Raw genomic sequence first — 19,212 nt, forward strand, 5'->3', positions numbered from 1 at the left:
ACGCTTTTTCTAACAACAAAAAAGTACTTCCAAAAATACATTCATTTGGGGGTTTTTTTTTTTTTTTTTTTAGCAAAAAAACAACAACATTAACAAGAACTATAAATACAAAAGGGAAATGCTAGGTGTTCTTCTAGTGTTCTTCTAATGTCCTCTCAACTGTGATATGACTTTTAAAATCACCAATGGATTAAAAGTCAATAATGATAATTTCAAATTCAAAGGTAATTTTAAAAACCACATTACAGTTGGAAAGACACCAGGAGAACATTAAAAGAACACTTAGCATTTTCCAATACAAAATACGCAAATCTACTTCTATATTTATATCATATCAAAACACATTTTTAACTAAAAAGCAAAAAAGCACCTTTTAAAAAAAAATTGATAATCATATCGAAATCCACCTTTTTTTAGAGTTCCTTTTATTAAAATTGTACAAAGATGACTGACTATTTTTGCCAATATAATATATATAGGTATAAGCTTTCCTAATAAAAGAAGTATAAACTATACAGAATGGGCTACTTTTGGAGTCCTTTTACACCCAAAAATCATCCTATCTAAAAGGTCCCAAATCGACAATTGTGTGTGAACATTATGTCATACACAACCCCTTACACTTGCTAGATTTATTAATTAATGGTACATCTACTATGAAAAGTACACAAACAATAGAATTCATCTAGTATCTACTATGAAAGTATAAATTCATGTTATAATGTGTCGGAAAGTAGAATACAGCCAGCAAGCATTTTATAAAAATAAAATGAACTTTTTGACAAAACCCCACCAAAATCCATGTAGAAAGATCTCGAAATCCAAGCACTATAATTAAAAAAATTCATCTTGAATCCCCAAAAATGATCTGTAAAATTAAATTAAACGAGTCCAGAAAACCTCGTCCCCATGGCAGTCGTTTTGTTTGAACCACAACAAGTCAACGACATCACAGCCAGTATTTGGTCTATCTAACTTTCATAATTTAATCATAAAAAAATATGATTAAAAATCATAAGAAATCGCACAATACTCGTCACTTCCAACTGTCATTTCGGATCGGATCTCCGCCATGCAAAATGAGATGGGTACTTTGCACCGTACTAACTTTACACGTGTCAAGTGGGTAATTGGCCACGTTGTGCTGCCTGGTACGAGTGATACAAAACATACCTAAACTTAGATAAGCAAATCCCTTGCCGGTCGGCGTGTGTATGTGTATAAATTATTAAATAGGGGCACCTTAATTTCCATGGAAATCACTCATGTTATTTGTTGCATCACGGACCAATCACATGAATTGATTTTTTTTTTTTTTTTTTTTAGATTTGAAAAATTATTTTGATATATAATAAAAGTAAAATAATTTTAAATGTTTTGCAAGTATGTTATGTTATTTGTTAATTTTTTTGTTTTGAAAACCAAAAACAAAAATGAGAAAAGATAGTTGTTTAACAAACAAAACTATAGGGATTAAGACAAGGTGTTTGGTAATGTGGTTTTCAAAACCACCATTGGATCAAAATTCAAGTATAATTCATTTAAAATTAATGGTAATTTTGAAAGCCACATCAGCTTTAGGATAATTTTATGAGGATAAAAAGATAGTACTTTTTTTTTTTTTTTGACATATCTGCACAAGAGGGGGAGGAAGATTCGAACTATTAACCTCCGCTTCATTAAGCGTAGTCCTAGCTGATTGAACTACTTCTTATGGAACAAAAAAGATAGTACTTAGCATTACTCTATATATCAATATTGAGCGTACTATGTAGATTGATTTTATTTGTTAGGGGAACAAAAAATTCACCCAAATTAAGAGTTTTTCTAATTTAATTTAAGTGGGAGTCAAATGATCTAAATTAAGACATATGTTAATTTAATACACTTAAAACCATTTTTGCAAAGTATAGCAAAGTGATTTGCTGTATATGTTTTGAGTAATGCTAGACCTACAACTAGTTTAAAACTTATTAACATATATCGGTATGTGACGTCAACTACTATTATTTTTTAATACTTTTCAAGCACATTTTGTCACGTCTTAGCAAGTTATAAAAAAAAAAAATTGCAAGTCTTAACATTTTTCAACGAAACTAAGTAATTTGGTTTCAATGCAACTTGCAGGCCACATGGGTTGCGATTTAGTGCAATACCTCTTACTTAGGTCGTTCATTTTAAATAAGTTATCCAGTCATGACAGCGAAGAAAAAACAAATGAGTGATTTGCAATGCAAGATGTGAATATTATGGCCGGACAAAACCATTCAATCACCCTAATAGTTATTCATTCCTTTTGTTTTCTTCTTTTTATTTGATGTCATGATCGAAGTTATAAGGATTTAGAGTTGAATTGTTACAATATTGAGGTCCATAAATTAATTAATGAAAAATGTGGCTATTGGAGTGCACGAACCACCTTCTTAGGTCAAAGATAGTGATTCAACCACCCTAATAACCGCCCCCCTGTATTACAAGCAAGTCGATCCTTTTATCTTCTTCTTCTTATATGTAGTCATGAAATTCAAAGGATTTAGAGTTGAATTGGAACAATATTGAGATATGTTAATCAATTGATTATAGAAATTCCTCTAAAAAGAAAAATCAAAGCAGTAATAATTTATTGCTTTTGTGCGATTTCAAAAGAAAAAAATATCAATATTAATTGTGCCAACCGACCCAACCCCATATGGTTGAAATTAATGCTATGATTTTATTTAAAATGATTTGCTTGTTTTTTTTAACAAAGCCTCCTCCCACTCCATGGAAATGACTTGCAAATTTAAATTAAAACGTCCCACGGGGTTGGCACTAGCAAACGAAACGACGTCGTAGATGGGATTTAAAAACCAATAAAAGGTAACCGCCACCCAACACGGCTGCAGAGAGTACTGTGACATTGAAAAAAACCATGACAGCTGGTGGTGTGGTGTGAAAATCTCTTGAGAAAAACGCGGTTATGTTTGTGAGGGGGCAGGGGCATGCACCGACGACGAAAAGTTCATTAAGGCAATGGAGTAAAAGTCAGCTGCATGCGATACTACTTTTCATTCGTATTCCTAGAAAGTCAAGCGTTGAATAATTGAATATATACGTTGACGCCTGCTGGATTTGCCTCGTCATCGCACTCTTTTTATACGTCGTCAACTCAACTCTTGTTTTTGTTTTTATTCGTAGTTTGCTTCTTTTTAATCCTTAATGGTTGTTGGGAAGACTGGGGGTCTTTAGGAGTATTAGATATATATGTATCTTAAGTGGTAAGTTTTGTTTTTTTTTTTTAGGGTTTTTTCTTTTCATGTGATGTCTGAAGAAATTTGTGACCCTCTCTCACGTGCAGACTAATATTTTTTCTAATTCTTGTTAGGGGGAAGTAGTGCGGGCCTCCATTTGTCCTGTAATAAGCTCTGATACTATAAAAAAATTCGTTGGCCTAACTTATCTCACAAAATCGGTTCAATAAAATAAGGTTGTTTATTCCTTATAAACATGCTCAAGTTCTTGTCTACGGACAATGTGAGATTATTTCTCAACAAACGTGAAGGTAATTCATGGCCGGTTAACAATTTTTATTAATACGATTTGCAAATTCTATACGAATTTAATATAAAATTAATAGATTAAAATTAAAGGATTTAATTGAATAAATTAAATAAAAATTAATATTTATAATCATATACCCATAACTCAATGCTATTGTAAATACACACGAACACAAATTACCGCACTTATTTCTCGCTTTCTCGTTGTTTGGTCGTCGTTAACTCATTTGCAACGCCAGTTTTCTACTGCATTGGGAAGGAAGGTGGCCTGAAGAAAGCAGATAGAGAGACCGACCGTGGCCCAAAAAAAATGCTATTTTTAACTGAGGATGGCCCACAGAAGTATCGCCATCACCGTCCATTCTGCTATCCTGATCAGTTGGGACGGACGGTAGCTAGGTACTTACTCAAAGACGCCCAATACAGCTCAGAGTCAACAGTGTAGCCGTGTAGGTATGTTGGGACTTGGGGGTCTTATCTCGAACAGTCGGTCAGGGTGGCTGCTTGACCTTTATGGCTTTATCGCCAGCTCTGATTTAATTTTTCCTGGTGAATTTCTGGAACACCCATCTTCTTGCATTCATAATTCTTTCATATAAAGTATAAATTAACTCTAATTCTGAATCTTGATAGAAAGTAGAATGGGCGTTGATTGGTCAGTCAATCCACTGAAATAAATAGGGACTAGATCGTCTATAATAGCACTTATTTATGGTTAGCAGGATGTGGAGAATATAATTCCATTACTATTTTTATTTAAATTCAAATGGATATAATAAACTGCATGCGTTATAGGGATAATTTTTTTCCCTTTTTTATTAATTAAATTCAAAACTTTATTCGAATAAAGCTAATGTTTAATTTCAAAAAAAATTGATATATGCATGACAATGTGATGGTTCTTTTATGAAAAATGTTTAAATACTATAACTTTTATTATAACTTCTTACAAATTCACTTGGTAATTCAATAATCACGTGAATGGTTACGTGATAATACCCATTTTAGTAAATGATATAGACTAAGTATCACATAAATTATCACGTCAATTTGTATAATTTAATGATTTACTCGTAGAATGGAACCTACCATCCCCAACCACTTCTTTCCCTCTCTAGAGAAACTTACTTGTCAAGCAATTCTACCAAGTCTTACGCCATGCACCTTGTCAAGCAAGTACTCGTGTCAGTCAAATCAGACGCAAAAAGTGGGTGAGAAATGTTCTTTTAGAGGTCTTTAAATCATAGGAAAAGGTCAGTCATGTTTTTTTTTTTGTTCTTCCTTGTTACCTATTTTTTGACGCCAAAGCATGTTATATATTGACAGACCAAACCATTCAAAATGACATTTTCAACTGCATAATCTGTCCCCAATTAACAAATTATTTAATCTAAAGTCACTATTCTTATGAATATTTACTGCCACAAACTTCCGAACACTTCACTTTAAATTTTTATTTCAAGTTTGTTTTATCGAACAAGTTAAAAGCTTTAATACCCGACTAAGTAAAGGTTATTTTTACTAATTAGAATGTAAATTTAGGTGAAAATATTGTTGAATTTTCCTAGCTAGTTATTTTTGTCCAAAAATGACGAGCTGATTCAACGCTCACCAAATTACAGCTCATCAAAGTTTTGGTCACGCTAAAAAGCAACTCCTTCATACTTCATAAAAATGCCAAAATATGGAGTATCAGAGTTAACATCAAGCAAAAGTGGGTCATGCTTTCTTTTTCATGAAAATCAATTAGATGTCGACCTTGTAATATTCACAAGAGCGCTAATTTCCACACCCACAATCTAGTTTGATGGACCACTTTAATCCAATTTTTGGGTAGCATTTCCGTTTGTATTTTCTTTTATTAGATCTTCATATTTCTATATATTTATGATTACAATCACATCTTTGCAATTGCATATCAAAATCCTTGTGATTTACCCTATATAATATATTGAAAATATCATAAAAAAATTTGGCACAAATATGATAATATTAATGTAACAACGATAATATACTAATATGCTGAGAATATTTTCATAATATTCACAATATTCTCTGGCATAAATATTTGAATCAATGTCTATCAGACCGACTTCAAACCTAGTTGTACGTGTTATAGTTGCGGTTTCCTTAAATTTACCTTACAATTTCCGCTCAACCCCTGCAACAGGTTGTTGACCTTTTCCCTATTCAATAAAGAACTCACTCACCAAGTTGACATTGATTATACCTTCGAATTGACTTAAATGCAAATAGCCATTGTAATGTTTAGTTTAATTGATCAAGAAAGCAAAGAGAAAGTACATAATAATTTTACCTACTTGGGCTGTGTCCTATACATTTGTTTTAGATACAAGTATGGCAATTGGGCACATTGTAGACATAAAGAAAAAAAACAAAACAAAAAAAACTAAGGAGTTGTTTGGCGTGTACCTTCTTTTTGATAGAATTCACAAACCAGGACTTTCTTTTAAGTGTTTTACACTGTCTAGTGATGCCTCTGATCACATTCATAACTTGCAGCAAGTCAAATAATGGTGTTTAATTTCAAAAACAAAACACGCATGCCTACGACGGAAATGCTATTGATGAGAGAAAAATGACGGGAGAGAGATTATGATATTGTTATTGACTAAATAACTAACGCTAATTTTTTGTTGATTATATCCCCAACTAAGAGACACAACTCTTGTAGTGTTTTAGTTATAAATCAAGAGATACAACTCTTGATAATGGATTATTGTACCAGCCCATTGTAGGAATACACATAATAGTATTCTCTTAGTATTTTATTTTTGTTGTATTTAACGGTATATATGATGTCATGCTTGTCCAAGTATACATGGGTCCAACCACCAACAAAATTAATTAATATCAGTCATGGTTTCTTGATTTTGTTGAGTTTATGATTAATCTACTTTTGTATTGAGAATTTTAAGAAAAGCATAAGGCAATTATGCAGCATGCATGCATGGCTTTCTAAATACAATACCGAATTAAGGGGAGTATGATGTGAGAACACCAACAGCTAAACAAAACAGAACATGTTTAGTGGTTGAACTAATTATAAATACGGATAATGTTTGCTAACAATTCTAAATATATGTTTATAGACCATTAGTTGTGCCAAAAATAAGTGATTATCGTCTTTTAATTTTAATTTTTTTTAAAAATAAATAAATAAAGACTGATTGTCACGATCACATCGATATAATGGGTAGCGGTAGGATACAAATATGATGAATAGCATTTATTTAATAAGAAAATTGATAAGAAATTAAATCAGATTGGCTGTTAAGGGGTCTGCAGGATAAGCTGTGGTTCAAGCTCACAGGATGGGGTCAACAGCTGCAGAGGCTACCTAATGAACAAGCTGGCAGGCACAATTCATAAAGCCACCAACCATTCCCCAGTGGATAGCATTAAGCATTTGAATGATTACTATATGTGCATGGATTGTCACGAGCTCAAGGATGCAATCAAGACTTGGCTGCTTCAATTAAACAATTCTTCTCTCTCTACCCTCTAAGCCCATGTGATCATTTTCACCAAACAAAGAAAATTGCCCTAAAACGCCCTAGGATCAAGAATGCTGCTCTCATATTACAGGATGCTTTAAAGGGGGAAAAAATGTTTACTTGTTTCATTTTAGAGCAGAGATTCCGATCAAGTACAATGAATTGCTTATATTACATGTGAGAAGGCACCCAAATTTCACCTAATAAAGGTTTTAGGTACTTGCTTGAGCTACCCAAATACCTGTTCAATTAGAGTTGTGATAATAGTTTAATCAAAACCGAGTTTCGACTATTCAGACTATGCTTAGTCAAATCATTGTCTTGCTTGAACTCGGCTCAAACTTGAGCCAAATTTTCGAGGCCTGTTCGAGCTGAGCTTGGCAAGCTCATATACGTGTTCGAAACCAGCTCGAGATTCGGTACCCAAACATGTGTTCAATCAAGTGGTTGTGGGTACCCTCTCACATGGCTGCCTGGGCAGGTCATTGCACCTATCCCTGTCCCTTGTACAACTAGTGTTGTCTACATTCCAAAACTAATGACCATTACTGCAGAGGAATCCAAGGATTAGGAAACATACACTGTTACAGCATGTAATGGTACAAAAGCATCATATGGTACTACGGAAAATCAGATCTGGCAATTAATTCTAAAGCTGTTCCATCACAGGAGCGTGGAGCACATGGAATTTATAACTGAGTTGAAGAGATGTTCCAGGATTTTCCAGCATGATAGTCAGAACATTAGCTGTTGTGCCCTGTTTATGCAATATAATATCCATAGTACAAAATATGTCTCTTCTCACCCCCATGACATCGAGTCTAGGGCTGCATAATTTGTCCAAACTCACTGATTGTGAAATTGTTATCAGGCCCAAAACCAACACCCAGATACAAACAGTGAAGATGATGCCCAACAGAACAACAAAAAAAAGAAAGAAAAGGTTTATCTACAAAGAAACATCAAAAAGATTATAGTAAGGCCTGCTAATTTGATGAGAATGAAGGTAGATGTAGAAGTTGCATACAATCCTCACTATAGTTAGCCTAATTGCAAGATTAGAGCCTGCATGAGATACTCCAAAGTGAATGAAAAGGTAAGCAACTGAGCAAGTGTCTTCTTCCCTGCCTAATAAATGAAAATTCCTCTTCTGATTTCTACTTTCAATAACTATATTCCTCTCACTCTCTTACAGACAGACCATGGCAAATCTCTATAACAGAATCGATTAGACACTTCCAAGTCTCCAAGTCTTCTTCTACACCCTCCCGGTGAAGCCTGTGGTGGGATTGCATACAGAATCTTCACATCAACTAGGACAGGCAAATTGCTCACATCACCATGAATTAATGTTGACAATTTTTTATATGACCTATGAATCCAATACGAAATTAGTAGATTATAGTTGAAGGACCTGACATGTTTAATTAAAGAGGTCAAGTTATGGTTGACTTTTACAGTCTTATATTTATGTTTTGACACGACCCAATCTTGACACACAATGACAATATAAAGGTTGGCAATTTTTTTACATGACCCGTGAACCCGACATATACTCAAAACGAAATTAATATGTTAGAGTTGAGGAGTCCAATCTATTTAATTGAGTCAAATTAGAGTTAACTTATATAGTCCTGTACCTATGTCTTAACACAATCCAAACTAAATATATACATACACAAATATACACCCCTACCAGAGATGTTCTCCAGTTCCTTGGCAATCTCTCTTCCTGGTCTGCTTCAAAAATTTAGCATAATGAAATCTACACTGCGTACAACCTTGCTAAATGGACTGCTTCCACCTCATCTAGCAGTATCCTAAAAGCATTCCCATCGTACTCCACTCTGCACTCTGTAACTTGGATCAAGTGAGACTTTAAACCGCCAAAATCCTTCCACCACCCACCCACACACGCACGCACCCACCAAACCCCCCCCCCCCCTTTATTCCTTGTTCCTTTCTGTCTTATATTTCTTAACTTCCCCCAAAAAAAAAAAAATCTTCATAGGTAATAGGGGGAGCCACTTTATATTCCCCACAAGAAGACAAGATCCGAAATATTCCACCCACACTTGTAGGATTGCAAATTCTGTTGACCTGCAATATGTATCTGGCCCAAACCCTAATTTCTTCTTTAACTAAAGGAGATTCTGATCGCATAAATCAAGGGAATACATAAAAAAGTGTGTAAAGACCTAGGCAATGCTCTTAATTTGCCAACATACTTTAGTCCAACACCATTTCTGGTATCCATAATTTCCACCAAAAACAACAAGAAACTTGGAATACAAACGGCAACTCGCCTACCTATCATAATTCTACGCCTCCGTAATTTTAACAATTAAACAAAATCACCTTACCACCTTATGTGGAAATTCTTCACAATGCACACCATATAGCTAGAACCTAACAGAACCAAATTAATTCGTGTGTTGAATTACAAAACAAGACAAGATACAAAAAAACAAAACAAAATATTCAAACTAACAGCAATACATGCTCTTATTATTCGTATAAACATACTTTAAATTCTACAAGTGGCTTCAATTCAAATTGAGTCATCAGATTCATCAGAGTCGCTTCTGTCAGGCTCCCCAGCATTTGTTCCAACCTCTGGGGCATCTGCCTTTACAACAGGCGCAGGCACAGGTTTTTTACTTGCATTTCGGACACTTCCATCTACATCTTCCTCTTGCTCAGCAGCTTCAGCATGTGAACAACTCAATCAAGGAATAATCAATGTACATAAACATGACATAACAGTCTTCATCACCAGACATTGAAAACTATGACTAATTCCATCATTCACAAACAAGCAATACATCAAATCATACTCTCATATTTTTCTGTGAAACAATGTACCAAGTGCCTTGACCTAACATCCTCAGCTTAGTGACACATTGAATTAGAGGTGAAAACAAGATAAAAAGCATAAAAACATACTTCCAAATGAACCATAACAGTCAATTTTAGCCCACCATTTTTTTGGATTTAAATCAAACTGTGCAACCATTACCCCAATCCCAATCAGCCACTGGAATCTTAAACTGACATTCAAAGCTTAGATTATTTCCCTTTGAGTGTAATCTCACAACAATACTAATCAAGTAAAAGTACACTAACATATAAGGATATCAACATTCTCCGCTGCTGCACCAGCATGGATCTTCACTAAATCTTTCAGGACACGCTGTACAAGCTCAGGCTGCAGAATGTAACGAAGTTGCAGTCAGTACAAACATCAGATTGAAAAGGAAAGTGAAGAGAAAACTACAAAGTAACATCCCATAATGCTATTCTCTTACTATTAATCCTTTCCCCCTCTCCTTCAAAAATATTAATGTCATGTTAAATCTTTGAAATAACTGATTTATACATTTAGATCTGGCTCCCTGCGAAATCTCCGCTTTCGAGCATCCCTCATAGGAGGGGTGAGACCATGTCTGTACTCCACCACATCTGGAGTATCATCACCTGCTTCTCTAACCATAATCATCTGTTACAACCAGCAGTTCATACGGTTGCATTAGAATGAAGAAATCAAGTCTTTAATTGTCAATAATGATAATGACAAAGAGCACTTTACCTGACCAACATCTGCAGTCTTGATCAATACACTGTCATCATATGTTTTATATGATTCCACAACACAAGGAAGATCCAACAGTGATGCAGGGAAATGATCATTGCCAATGACAAACGTGCCACTCTTCCCATCCTCTGCAATGTAAGATAATTTTAACTTCACAATTAGACCAAGAAGGCAGGTCACTCAACAATAATATTGGCCATAAATCCTTTCTTTTTTTTCTTATCATTTGCTCCTACACTAGGCAAATCAACTACTTCTACAAATATTATTTAACAACTCAACATAAAAGGTTTTACCTTTGAATTTAAAAACCTACTTTAAAAAGTGAATGGAAGAGCACAAATAAAGAACTGGAAAAGGGAGGTTTTGAAGTGGTGAAGAGTGAATGCCGATATCAAAGATGCATGTTGCAATTTGAGTAAAATATAAATTTTCATAAAAACCAGCTGCTTTTTTTAAAAAAAAAGAAAAAAAGAAAAAAAGAAGCTCAACACCATATTGTTAGCACATAACAAGAAGATAGGTATAACTTTACAGAAAGAGAAATTTAATTAAATATCACTTGGCCATAACCTTTAGGAAACGGATCAATATAATGACATAGCACTTCTGAACCAATAATATATTTCAAGATTCAGACCATTAGAAAAGCAAAGAACGTGTAACGATTTGACACACCAGTTATGTCATCTTTAAACGTAACGATATGCCATAAGAAAACCAAATTGGGATAAGCAAAGAACCTTTTTTTTTTTTTGGCTCCTTTTCTTTTGGGTTACTCAAATTTTGCTTTCCAAGCACATCAGAAACTCATTATGTAGTATCTTTGATGAAAAAGAGTTCATTTCTCACCAGAAAAGGACAAATCCAATGACTTGTCGTCAGAAGATGAAGCATTTTCACTTTCACTCAAAAGGCGGTCTAATCGCTCTGCAACAGAAGGTGGAACTCTGAGTATGAACTGCTCGTCCATTACTGGAAAAAATAAAAAAACATCAAATTAATTGGCCTAAATTAATCAAAATCACAATTCCACAAAGCTCTAAAGCATCATTCACCTTATAAAAAGGCCACCTTTAGATTACAAATTGCATTTCTATAAGCAATAATTGCAACCCAGATAACAAATTAATAATAATTACCAAATATTTTACATTTATTGATCAGAATCTCTTTGTGCAATAAAATTCAACTCCTTTTGCATTGTCCTATAGGCCAAGGAATTCAAAAGGAAAAGGAGAATTAATTTATTCTTTTTTCGCATCAAATCAATCCATTTTTCACGGGGGAAAAAAAAAACCCCGAATAAGTGAAACCATCAAGTCGAAAAACTTAATCTGCAATCCAGAAAAGTCCCTTAGCCAAGCCCCAAAAACCCCAAATGAAACCTTTTTAAAAAAAGTATATATAATAATAATAATAAAAAAAAGATATCCCAAATAAACAGTACAAATCTCACCCAATCTCGTTCTCTCTCCCAGTCTCCTTCTGTTGAGAGTCAATCCCTTCTTGTTTCTGCAGATAAGCTTCTCTCACAGTGCATACGTGATATGAGGGTTGTGGGTCTGCGATGGGAAGGAAAAAATTGAGAGATTTGGAATTGGAAGGAAGGAAGGTGAAGAAGTTGATGAACGTGAGAGAGATTTTAGGATATGGGAGAGTTGGAAGGAAGGGTAGTTTTTTCTTGGAGGGAAAAAGGAAAGTGAAGATGGAGAGTGGCCCGAGTGGGGAGAGGAGAGAGCAGAGAGAATACTGATTTTATTTTTTTATTTTTATGAATATAATAAACTACGACCATTCTCAATGGAAGAGCCAAATATTACTTTTATCTAAAATGACTCTTTAAATGTTTAAAAAAACATCTACATTGAATTAGGCAAAAGAAAATGTAAAATAGATATTTGATTGGAAGAGCTAAAAAAAAAAGTTAAATGTAGCAACATTTTGTAAGAGAGCTATTTTATTTTTTTATTGTTTCTCTCACCTGTTTTCTCTTTTTCCCAAATTTTTTTTTTCTACTTTTTATCTGCATGTTCTCTTTTTTCTCAAAATTTTTCCTATTTTTCTTCTCACATGTTCTTTTTTTCCCAAAACTTTTCTCACTTTTAATAATATTTAAATGATATAAATAAAAATATAGCTAATCGAATGTGGTTGCATTTAAAAATTCATTAGCTAAACTAGATAAAAGTGAATTTTGATGAGCCATTTTGTATAAAAATTTGACTCATCTATCGGGAATGCTCTTAGGTAGCTACAGATTTCTCAATGTATTAGAAACATTGTAGCAACTCAATTGTGTACGTGGGACCGCCTTTTCCTTATTTGATTAAAAAAAAAAAAACCCAATAGTGTAGGTTATATTTGTTTATGAGGGTTAGCTTAATCGGTTCCGGACCATGTTTTATGAAGCAGATGTCACTAGTTAGAATTCTTATTCCTCTCTTAAGGGGAATTGAAAGCCACCCCTAAGGGCCTATTCAGCCACCCTTGTGGCCCTAGGGGGTGGTTCGGCCACCCCTAGGACCAAACTCAAAAAATATTATACATTTATTTTTTTTGCCCAATATGCCACAATGTGTAGGGAATCAAAAGTGATTCCCTATATATTATTTTAATGTAACATTTATTTTTCCTCTCTTATCTTTAATTATTTTGTCTTTAATTGAGGATTGTGTTGAGATTTTATGAAAAAAGTTAGGGTACATAGAAAATTTGTATTTCATAATGAAATAATATTTTAATGATATATGGAAAAGTAATAACCTATTGTAAAATATATTTTCATAGGGAAGCAATTAGTAGTTTTGTACAATAAATTTAGAGAAAATCAAAAGAAAGCTGCTGCTAGTGCTCTAAGAGCATCCATATTATTGAGCTCTACAAATAAAAATTAAATTTTAAGAGAAAAACTCACTTTTTAAAATTTGAAGAGTCACTTTTAAAATGAATCAAATATCAAACCCTCTATATCCTTTTATACTTTATTTAAATATTATTATTTTCTTATTTTTTTAATTATTTTTTTTGTTAATAATGAAGTAGAGAGTTAATTAAATGACTATTTTTGTGAGTTTTTGAAAATTTTAAAGTAAACCAAATTTAAAGAGCCATCCCATGCTCTAAGCTTTTACATAATTGCTGCTGGGCACGTGTCATACAAACCCTAGACGCTATATAAGAAGCGCACGCGCGAGGCATATAAGGTGACACGCGCAGGCACTCAAGTACCGTCGTTCCAAGTCTATAGCGATTCCAAGCTAAACCAAACGTCTCGCTCTCGATTTTGCCCAAAACCTCGCCCGCCGCACCCAACCCTCGCCGATTTGCACCCTTCAGGTCTCTCTCTCTCTCTCTCTCACTCTCTCTCTATGTATATATACGCGAGCGCAATAGTTAGGGTTTAGGGATTTATGGTGTGCCCTAATTTATTTTATTTTCTTTTTGTTTCTAATGCTCAAATGACATTAACGTTCACGGTTCTCTAAATTATTACTTCGACCAGTGTAGGATTTAGTATAGTTGTTTTGATTTGGGGGATAAATGTTTTTACTATTATTTGGGATTGTTTCATTGTTTCTAGGGTTTTACTGTGGTGGTTTGAGTAATTGGAATTTCGTTATATTTGAAACGCGTGCATGTAATATGTGTTGAAGTGAGTATAGAGTAGAGAAGAAAGGAAGATTTATTTTTTGTATGGACATTCGATTGCGTGTTTGAATCATTCTGTTCTGTAGCATAATGTGGGAAAATGAACCATTACCTTCATATACATATGGTTTTAATATGTATACGTAGCAGAAGCAGTTAACTTGCCTGTCTTGTAATTTGTTGGGTTGAACAATACGACCTATCTCAAGCAATTAATTTGATCTTGGTGATGTAATTATACCTTGTGGAATACATGTTAGTGACCTTTTATGAGTATATTTTTAGATTTAAATGCTTAATTTGATAGTAATCTTTTTGAATAAGTAGCCATTTGAGCTTATGGCTTAAGTTTGCCACATCTGATTTGTATTAAATATGTGATCTTGGTTACTTTACTGTTTTGCCTTTTATTTTTTAGTTTCATATTTTAATGGATCTCTTGAAATTGGTTAATAGGGCAGACTATTATCTATAAATGAGGGGGAGAAGTTATACTCCATCACCGCCAAGGGGCTATGGCAGGAGAGGACGGAGCCCTAGCCCTAGGGGTCGCCATGGTGGTCATAGTAGGGATGCTCCTACTAGCCTTCTTGTTCGTAACCTTCGCCACGACTGTAGGTTTGTTCCTATACACTATTATTCCTACTTTATTAACTACTTATCAAATAAAAAAAAAAAAATTCCTATTTTATTAACTATGTTTCTTTGGTAGAATGCAAGAATTCCATTGTTGTCCATTTACAAGTTCAAGCCAAGCATCTTAGATTGTTTCTTTACTGTTGATGTTTCTATGGAATTTCAATGGCTTTGTACTTTTTTATTTGGCATTTGAATGTAGAGCGGTACTAAGCCAGTATGGAAATGAGGATATTTTTCCATTCATATTCCATTGAACGGTTATAGGCTTTCTTTAAATGTTAGGATCTATTTGTTTTTTCTTCACAATTTGTGATATGAATGCAAGTTTCAAGTTTTTGTGTGTGCTTAATTTGTGTAATATGTGATGTTTTTATTTGTTAGTTTGAGTTGAGCAATGGTGGGGTGAGCTGTGATACGAATCACATTGCATACCTTATCATTTATAGAGATATGATCATATACTTGCATTATTTATTTGCATGCTGCTAGATTGTCATGTAGTAAGGTGTTGATTAATATGGTTTGATCTGTTCAAGTCCTATTCCTTGGTGATTAATACTGATGTTTTATGGTTTTTAGATAAACATATTCTTTTTAGAGATCAGAATTGCTAAGTTTTATTGAGACACTTTTTAGAATGTTCGAGGTTACAAGTTAGATATTCTCTTGATGAAGTGGGATGGTTGGTGCTTTGTCTTTGTTTGTTATCACAGGATCAAATGTGGTTGTGATGTTGTGACTGCTTTGCATTTTTGCAAGTGTTTATTGTCGAAAAGAATTTTGTTTCGATTTTATCCATTAAATTCTTTATATTCTGGCTTTTCAATCCTAGATATTTTGGCATTATGCTTCTCTGTTACGACATATCGTTTATTTTAACCTCTGCTTTTATACAGGCCAGAGGACCTTCGTAGACCATTTGGGCAGTTTGGTAATCTCAAAGATATTTACTTGCCAAAGGATTACTATACTGGGTGAGCGTTAGAGCATATGTAAACTAACTACAAGAGTTGACTTTGCTTGGCTGATGAGAATCTCTTTGTAAATTTTAAATTCTCTAAGCTATAATGGAGTTTTACAGTTAGTTTTTTCCTTGTTTCATGAAAGCCAATCTCACGTTTAGTAACAATTTGAATGATCATCTTAATTTTTGAAAAGAAAAAAAAAATAGAAACATTAAACTTCTTTTCTGATATCTGTTTTCAGGAACTTTTTATGGAAAATCTCTCTCTCTCTCTCTCTCTTATTTTCCTAACATTTTTTTGTGTGTGATTTGTTTAGCCAAATTTCTTAAAATTTTAATCATCATCTTTTGTTAAATGTTTACAATATTCTAACATGATTTGGAACTTTGTTTTTTGAAATGCGGCCTGCTCTGCTAAGTTCCTTCTTTTAAACTGTTTTGTTTTGGGGTCTTTTCTTCATTTGCTCCTGTTGGGTGTGTTTATTGAAGTTCTTGAGATTTAACAGTGAAACTAAAGTTTTGAAGACAACAATCAAGTAGTTAAGAGTTCTTTTGAAGATGATGTTAATGGTAGTGAAGATTGGAAGGAAGTTGGGTTTGAATACATTGTGAAGATGTTGCAAGTCTTGAAGAATTTCAAGTCATCTTAAAACTGACACTTACAAGGTCAGCAGCCAAGTGCTTGCATTTTTATCATGACCTTCCATATTACTGGGGTTTATTTTGGACAATTTCATCAGCAAGGTTTATGGTGTGCAAAGTATCTCGCTCAGTTATACCTTTCAGCACAGCCCATGTTTTGACACTGTTTTCTTTCCCTTTTCTTGAACCTATTCATTTTTTGCAGAGAACCTCGTGGTTTTGGCTTTGTGCAATTTGTTGACCCAGCCGATGCTGCAGAGGCAAAATATCACATGGATGGTCAGATCCTTCTTGGCCGTGAGTTGACTGTTGTCTTTGCGGAGGAGAACAGGAAGAAGCCGGTTGATATGAGGCATAGGGAACGAGGAAGGTAATTTTCCCTTTTTCATTGGAATTGGTTCTCTTGTTAAACCATTGTGTAATTAATTATTTATTACAGAGTTGGTATTACAAGTCCTTATCTCTTATTGTATTGATTTTTATAGTAATTTTAATTTTCCTTTTTAAATTGATGAATTTATAAGTTAAGTTATATTATAAATAACTTATGTACTTTAATAAGATTGGTTTATTACTTATATAAAAAGAAAAAACTTATATACTTATATTTTGATATATTATAAATTTGATTTCAAAAGAAAAGTAACAAGAGGGTTTTCAATCCAGAAAATCTATTTATCCTTTTTATCTTTAAATATTTCAAACTTTTAATTTTCTTGATTCCTTTTTGGCGGTACATGACCATTTTAATTGTATTCTAATATTTATTTAATTGCATTTAATGTACATGTTTATGTAGTATATTGTATTTATGTGCGTGTACAGTGTATCTGGTGCTGTCAGATTTTGAAGCCTCTGTGAAGCTTATTAGCAACACATGAAGGATGATGAGTGATGTTGATGTTAGATTATTTGTTGAAAAGTTGAAAGAATTGTAGTTTAGTTTTAGCCCCAAGGGGTTGGCTCAAGTGGTAAGAGCCTTGGTCTTTGTGGTAGTCCCATGAGGTCCAAGATTCGAATCTCCTTGGGTGCAAACAATTCCTTGGGGCAAGCCCGCTGGCGAAGCTAGAGTTTTACCTGATCTGTGTGGAGGGGTACACGATGTGGCCTAGTCTTAGAGGCGTCATAAAAAAAAAAAAAAAATTGTATTTTAGTTTCTCTAAGATACGTATTATCTATAATACTAGGAAGGAGATTCCTCTGATTGTATCTTTCACAAATCATAGAATATCTTCATTCTCATCTTTTTATCTACCATTCATGAAAGGATAATGCTTACTGTCTCCCCCCCCTCCCCAACGAACCACATAAACACACCATACAGTCCACACCCCTCAGTTTCGTCATGAGTTTTGATTTGACGTTTTAAATTGTAGGGGTCGATATAATGATCGAAGACGGTCACCCCCACGTTACTCTCGCTCGCCTAGGTACTCCCGCTCTCCACCTCCACGTCGTGTAAGATCTCGGTCCCGAAGCCGTGATTATTCCCCACCCCCAAAACAGAGGCATGACTCAAGGTATGAAATGAAGCCAATTGCTGTTGATTTTCTTTTCTCTAATAGTGGCATTCATTATTTCAAAGTTTTTTTTTCCTTGACTTGCTTTGGAAGATGATTTTATATTTGATCTTAAAATCATGGAAAGTATCTATTATGAAGTGCTAGCCAAACATTGCTTGCTTAGGAAGATAATTTCATGTTAAAATCCTTATTTAAACAGGTGAGAGATCTTTATGTTGTTTTTCTCTATCTATAATTTGTTTACTTGTGTCTACTATTTATTGTTAGCTGCCCAACTGGGCGTCCACTGCCTTGTGCTATCTGTCACATTGAAAGGTTGCTGTTCTTTCCTTCCATAATTTGTTTACCTTGGCTGTTTGCTATCCCTGTTCCCTACTGAAGTGATTCAGTGCTAAATGTTTCTTGCCAGCTTTTTAGTGCTTATACATTTTGCAATGTGGCTTTGTTTCTTTTTCTGAGACAGATCTGTTTCACCCCAAGAGAGAAAGTACAGTCGAGAAAGGTCGTACCCTCGGCACAGTCGAGAGAGGTCATATTCGCGATCTCCACCCTATAATGGCTCAAGGAGCCGGAGTCAAACTCCATCTAGGGGCCCGAGCAGAAGCCGAAGTCCTAACCATGAAGAGTACTCTAGGCAACCAAATGGAGACAGGTCTCCTAGTCAGTGATCTACTTGAAACAGTCCACTCTTATGCTAGCTTGTTATTGGATTTATTTTGCACTTTCTGTCGAGTTTATGTTAGTTTCTGTTGTGCTCAACGAATTTGATCTAGATTCTTGTTCTGTCCTGATATTTTAGAGTATGCTTGTTGATTGCATATGGTTATGGAAGATCTTGAATCTATGAATTCTTTTGGAAGGGGTGTTGTTGGAAAATATGGTTGATACAAATAGACTGGAGTTGCTAATATGTTGTGCCATCCATGACAGTCTAAAATTTACAAAAGAACAGAGCGTGTGCATTAAGAGAACCAGACTGAGGACCATGACAAGGCAATAATTAACGGAGGAGATATTAATCTTGCAATGATGTTAATCCGGTGATGTTGAGAAGTGTAAATGATTTTTTTATTTGAAGCCGTTGTGTTTTGTCATAATTAAGGTTGACATTGAAGATCAACAAATAAGCCTTTTTGTTGGA

General features: G+C 34.2%; 2 protein-coding genes across 5 annotated transcripts; one reads left to right on the top strand and one right to left on the bottom strand.

Moving 5' to 3' along the window:
• Window positions 1-9,456: 9,456 nt before the first annotated feature.
• On the bottom strand, window positions 9,457-12,393 carry LOC132163195 (transcription initiation factor TFIID subunit 7-like). Of its 3 annotated transcripts, none has more exons than XM_059573383.1 (6): window positions 12,112-12,393; window positions 11,505-11,627; window positions 10,647-10,780; window positions 10,437-10,556; window positions 10,194-10,265; window positions 9,457-9,770 (listed from the first exon to the last, which is right to left on the bottom strand). In XM_059573383.1, exons 2-6 carry the CDS (start codon window positions 11,623-11,625, stop codon window positions 9,609-9,611), a joined length of 609 nt encoding a protein of 202 aa, XP_059429366.1. In that variant the 5' UTR covers window positions 11,626-11,627; window positions 12,112-12,393; the 3' UTR covers window positions 9,457-9,608. The 3 variants fall into 3 exon arrangements, with proteins under 3 accessions (XP_059429366.1, XP_059429364.1, XP_059429365.1); XM_059573381.1 differs by having other exon boundaries at window positions 9,457-9,763; window positions 10,184-10,265; XM_059573382.1 differs by lacking the exon at window positions 12,112-12,393 and adding an exon at window positions 11,795-11,864 and having other exon boundaries at window positions 9,457-9,763; window positions 10,184-10,265.
• A 1,473-nt stretch (window positions 12,394-13,866) lies between these two features.
• LOC132163194 (serine/arginine-rich SC35-like splicing factor SCL33) lies at window positions 13,867-18,930 on the top strand. 2 transcript variants are annotated; one of them, XM_059573379.1, is made up of 6 exons: window positions 13,867-13,991; window positions 14,760-14,921; window positions 15,839-15,916; window positions 16,754-16,918; window positions 17,925-18,068; window positions 18,535-18,930. In XM_059573379.1, exons 2-6 carry the CDS (start codon window positions 14,779-14,781, stop codon window positions 18,737-18,739), a joined length of 735 nt encoding a protein of 244 aa, XP_059429362.1. In that variant the 5' UTR covers window positions 13,867-13,991; window positions 14,760-14,778; the 3' UTR covers window positions 18,740-18,930. The 2 variants fall into 2 exon arrangements, with proteins under 2 accessions (XP_059429362.1, XP_059429363.1); XM_059573380.1 differs by having other exon boundaries at window positions 14,765-14,921.
• Window positions 18,931-19,212: the final 282 nt, after the last annotated feature.

The sequence above is a fragment of the Corylus avellana genome, chromosome ca10 (assembly GCF_901000735.1).
Source record: "Corylus avellana chromosome ca10, CavTom2PMs-1.0".
Taxonomy (NCBI): domain Eukaryota; kingdom Viridiplantae; phylum Streptophyta; class Magnoliopsida; order Fagales; family Betulaceae; genus Corylus; species Corylus avellana.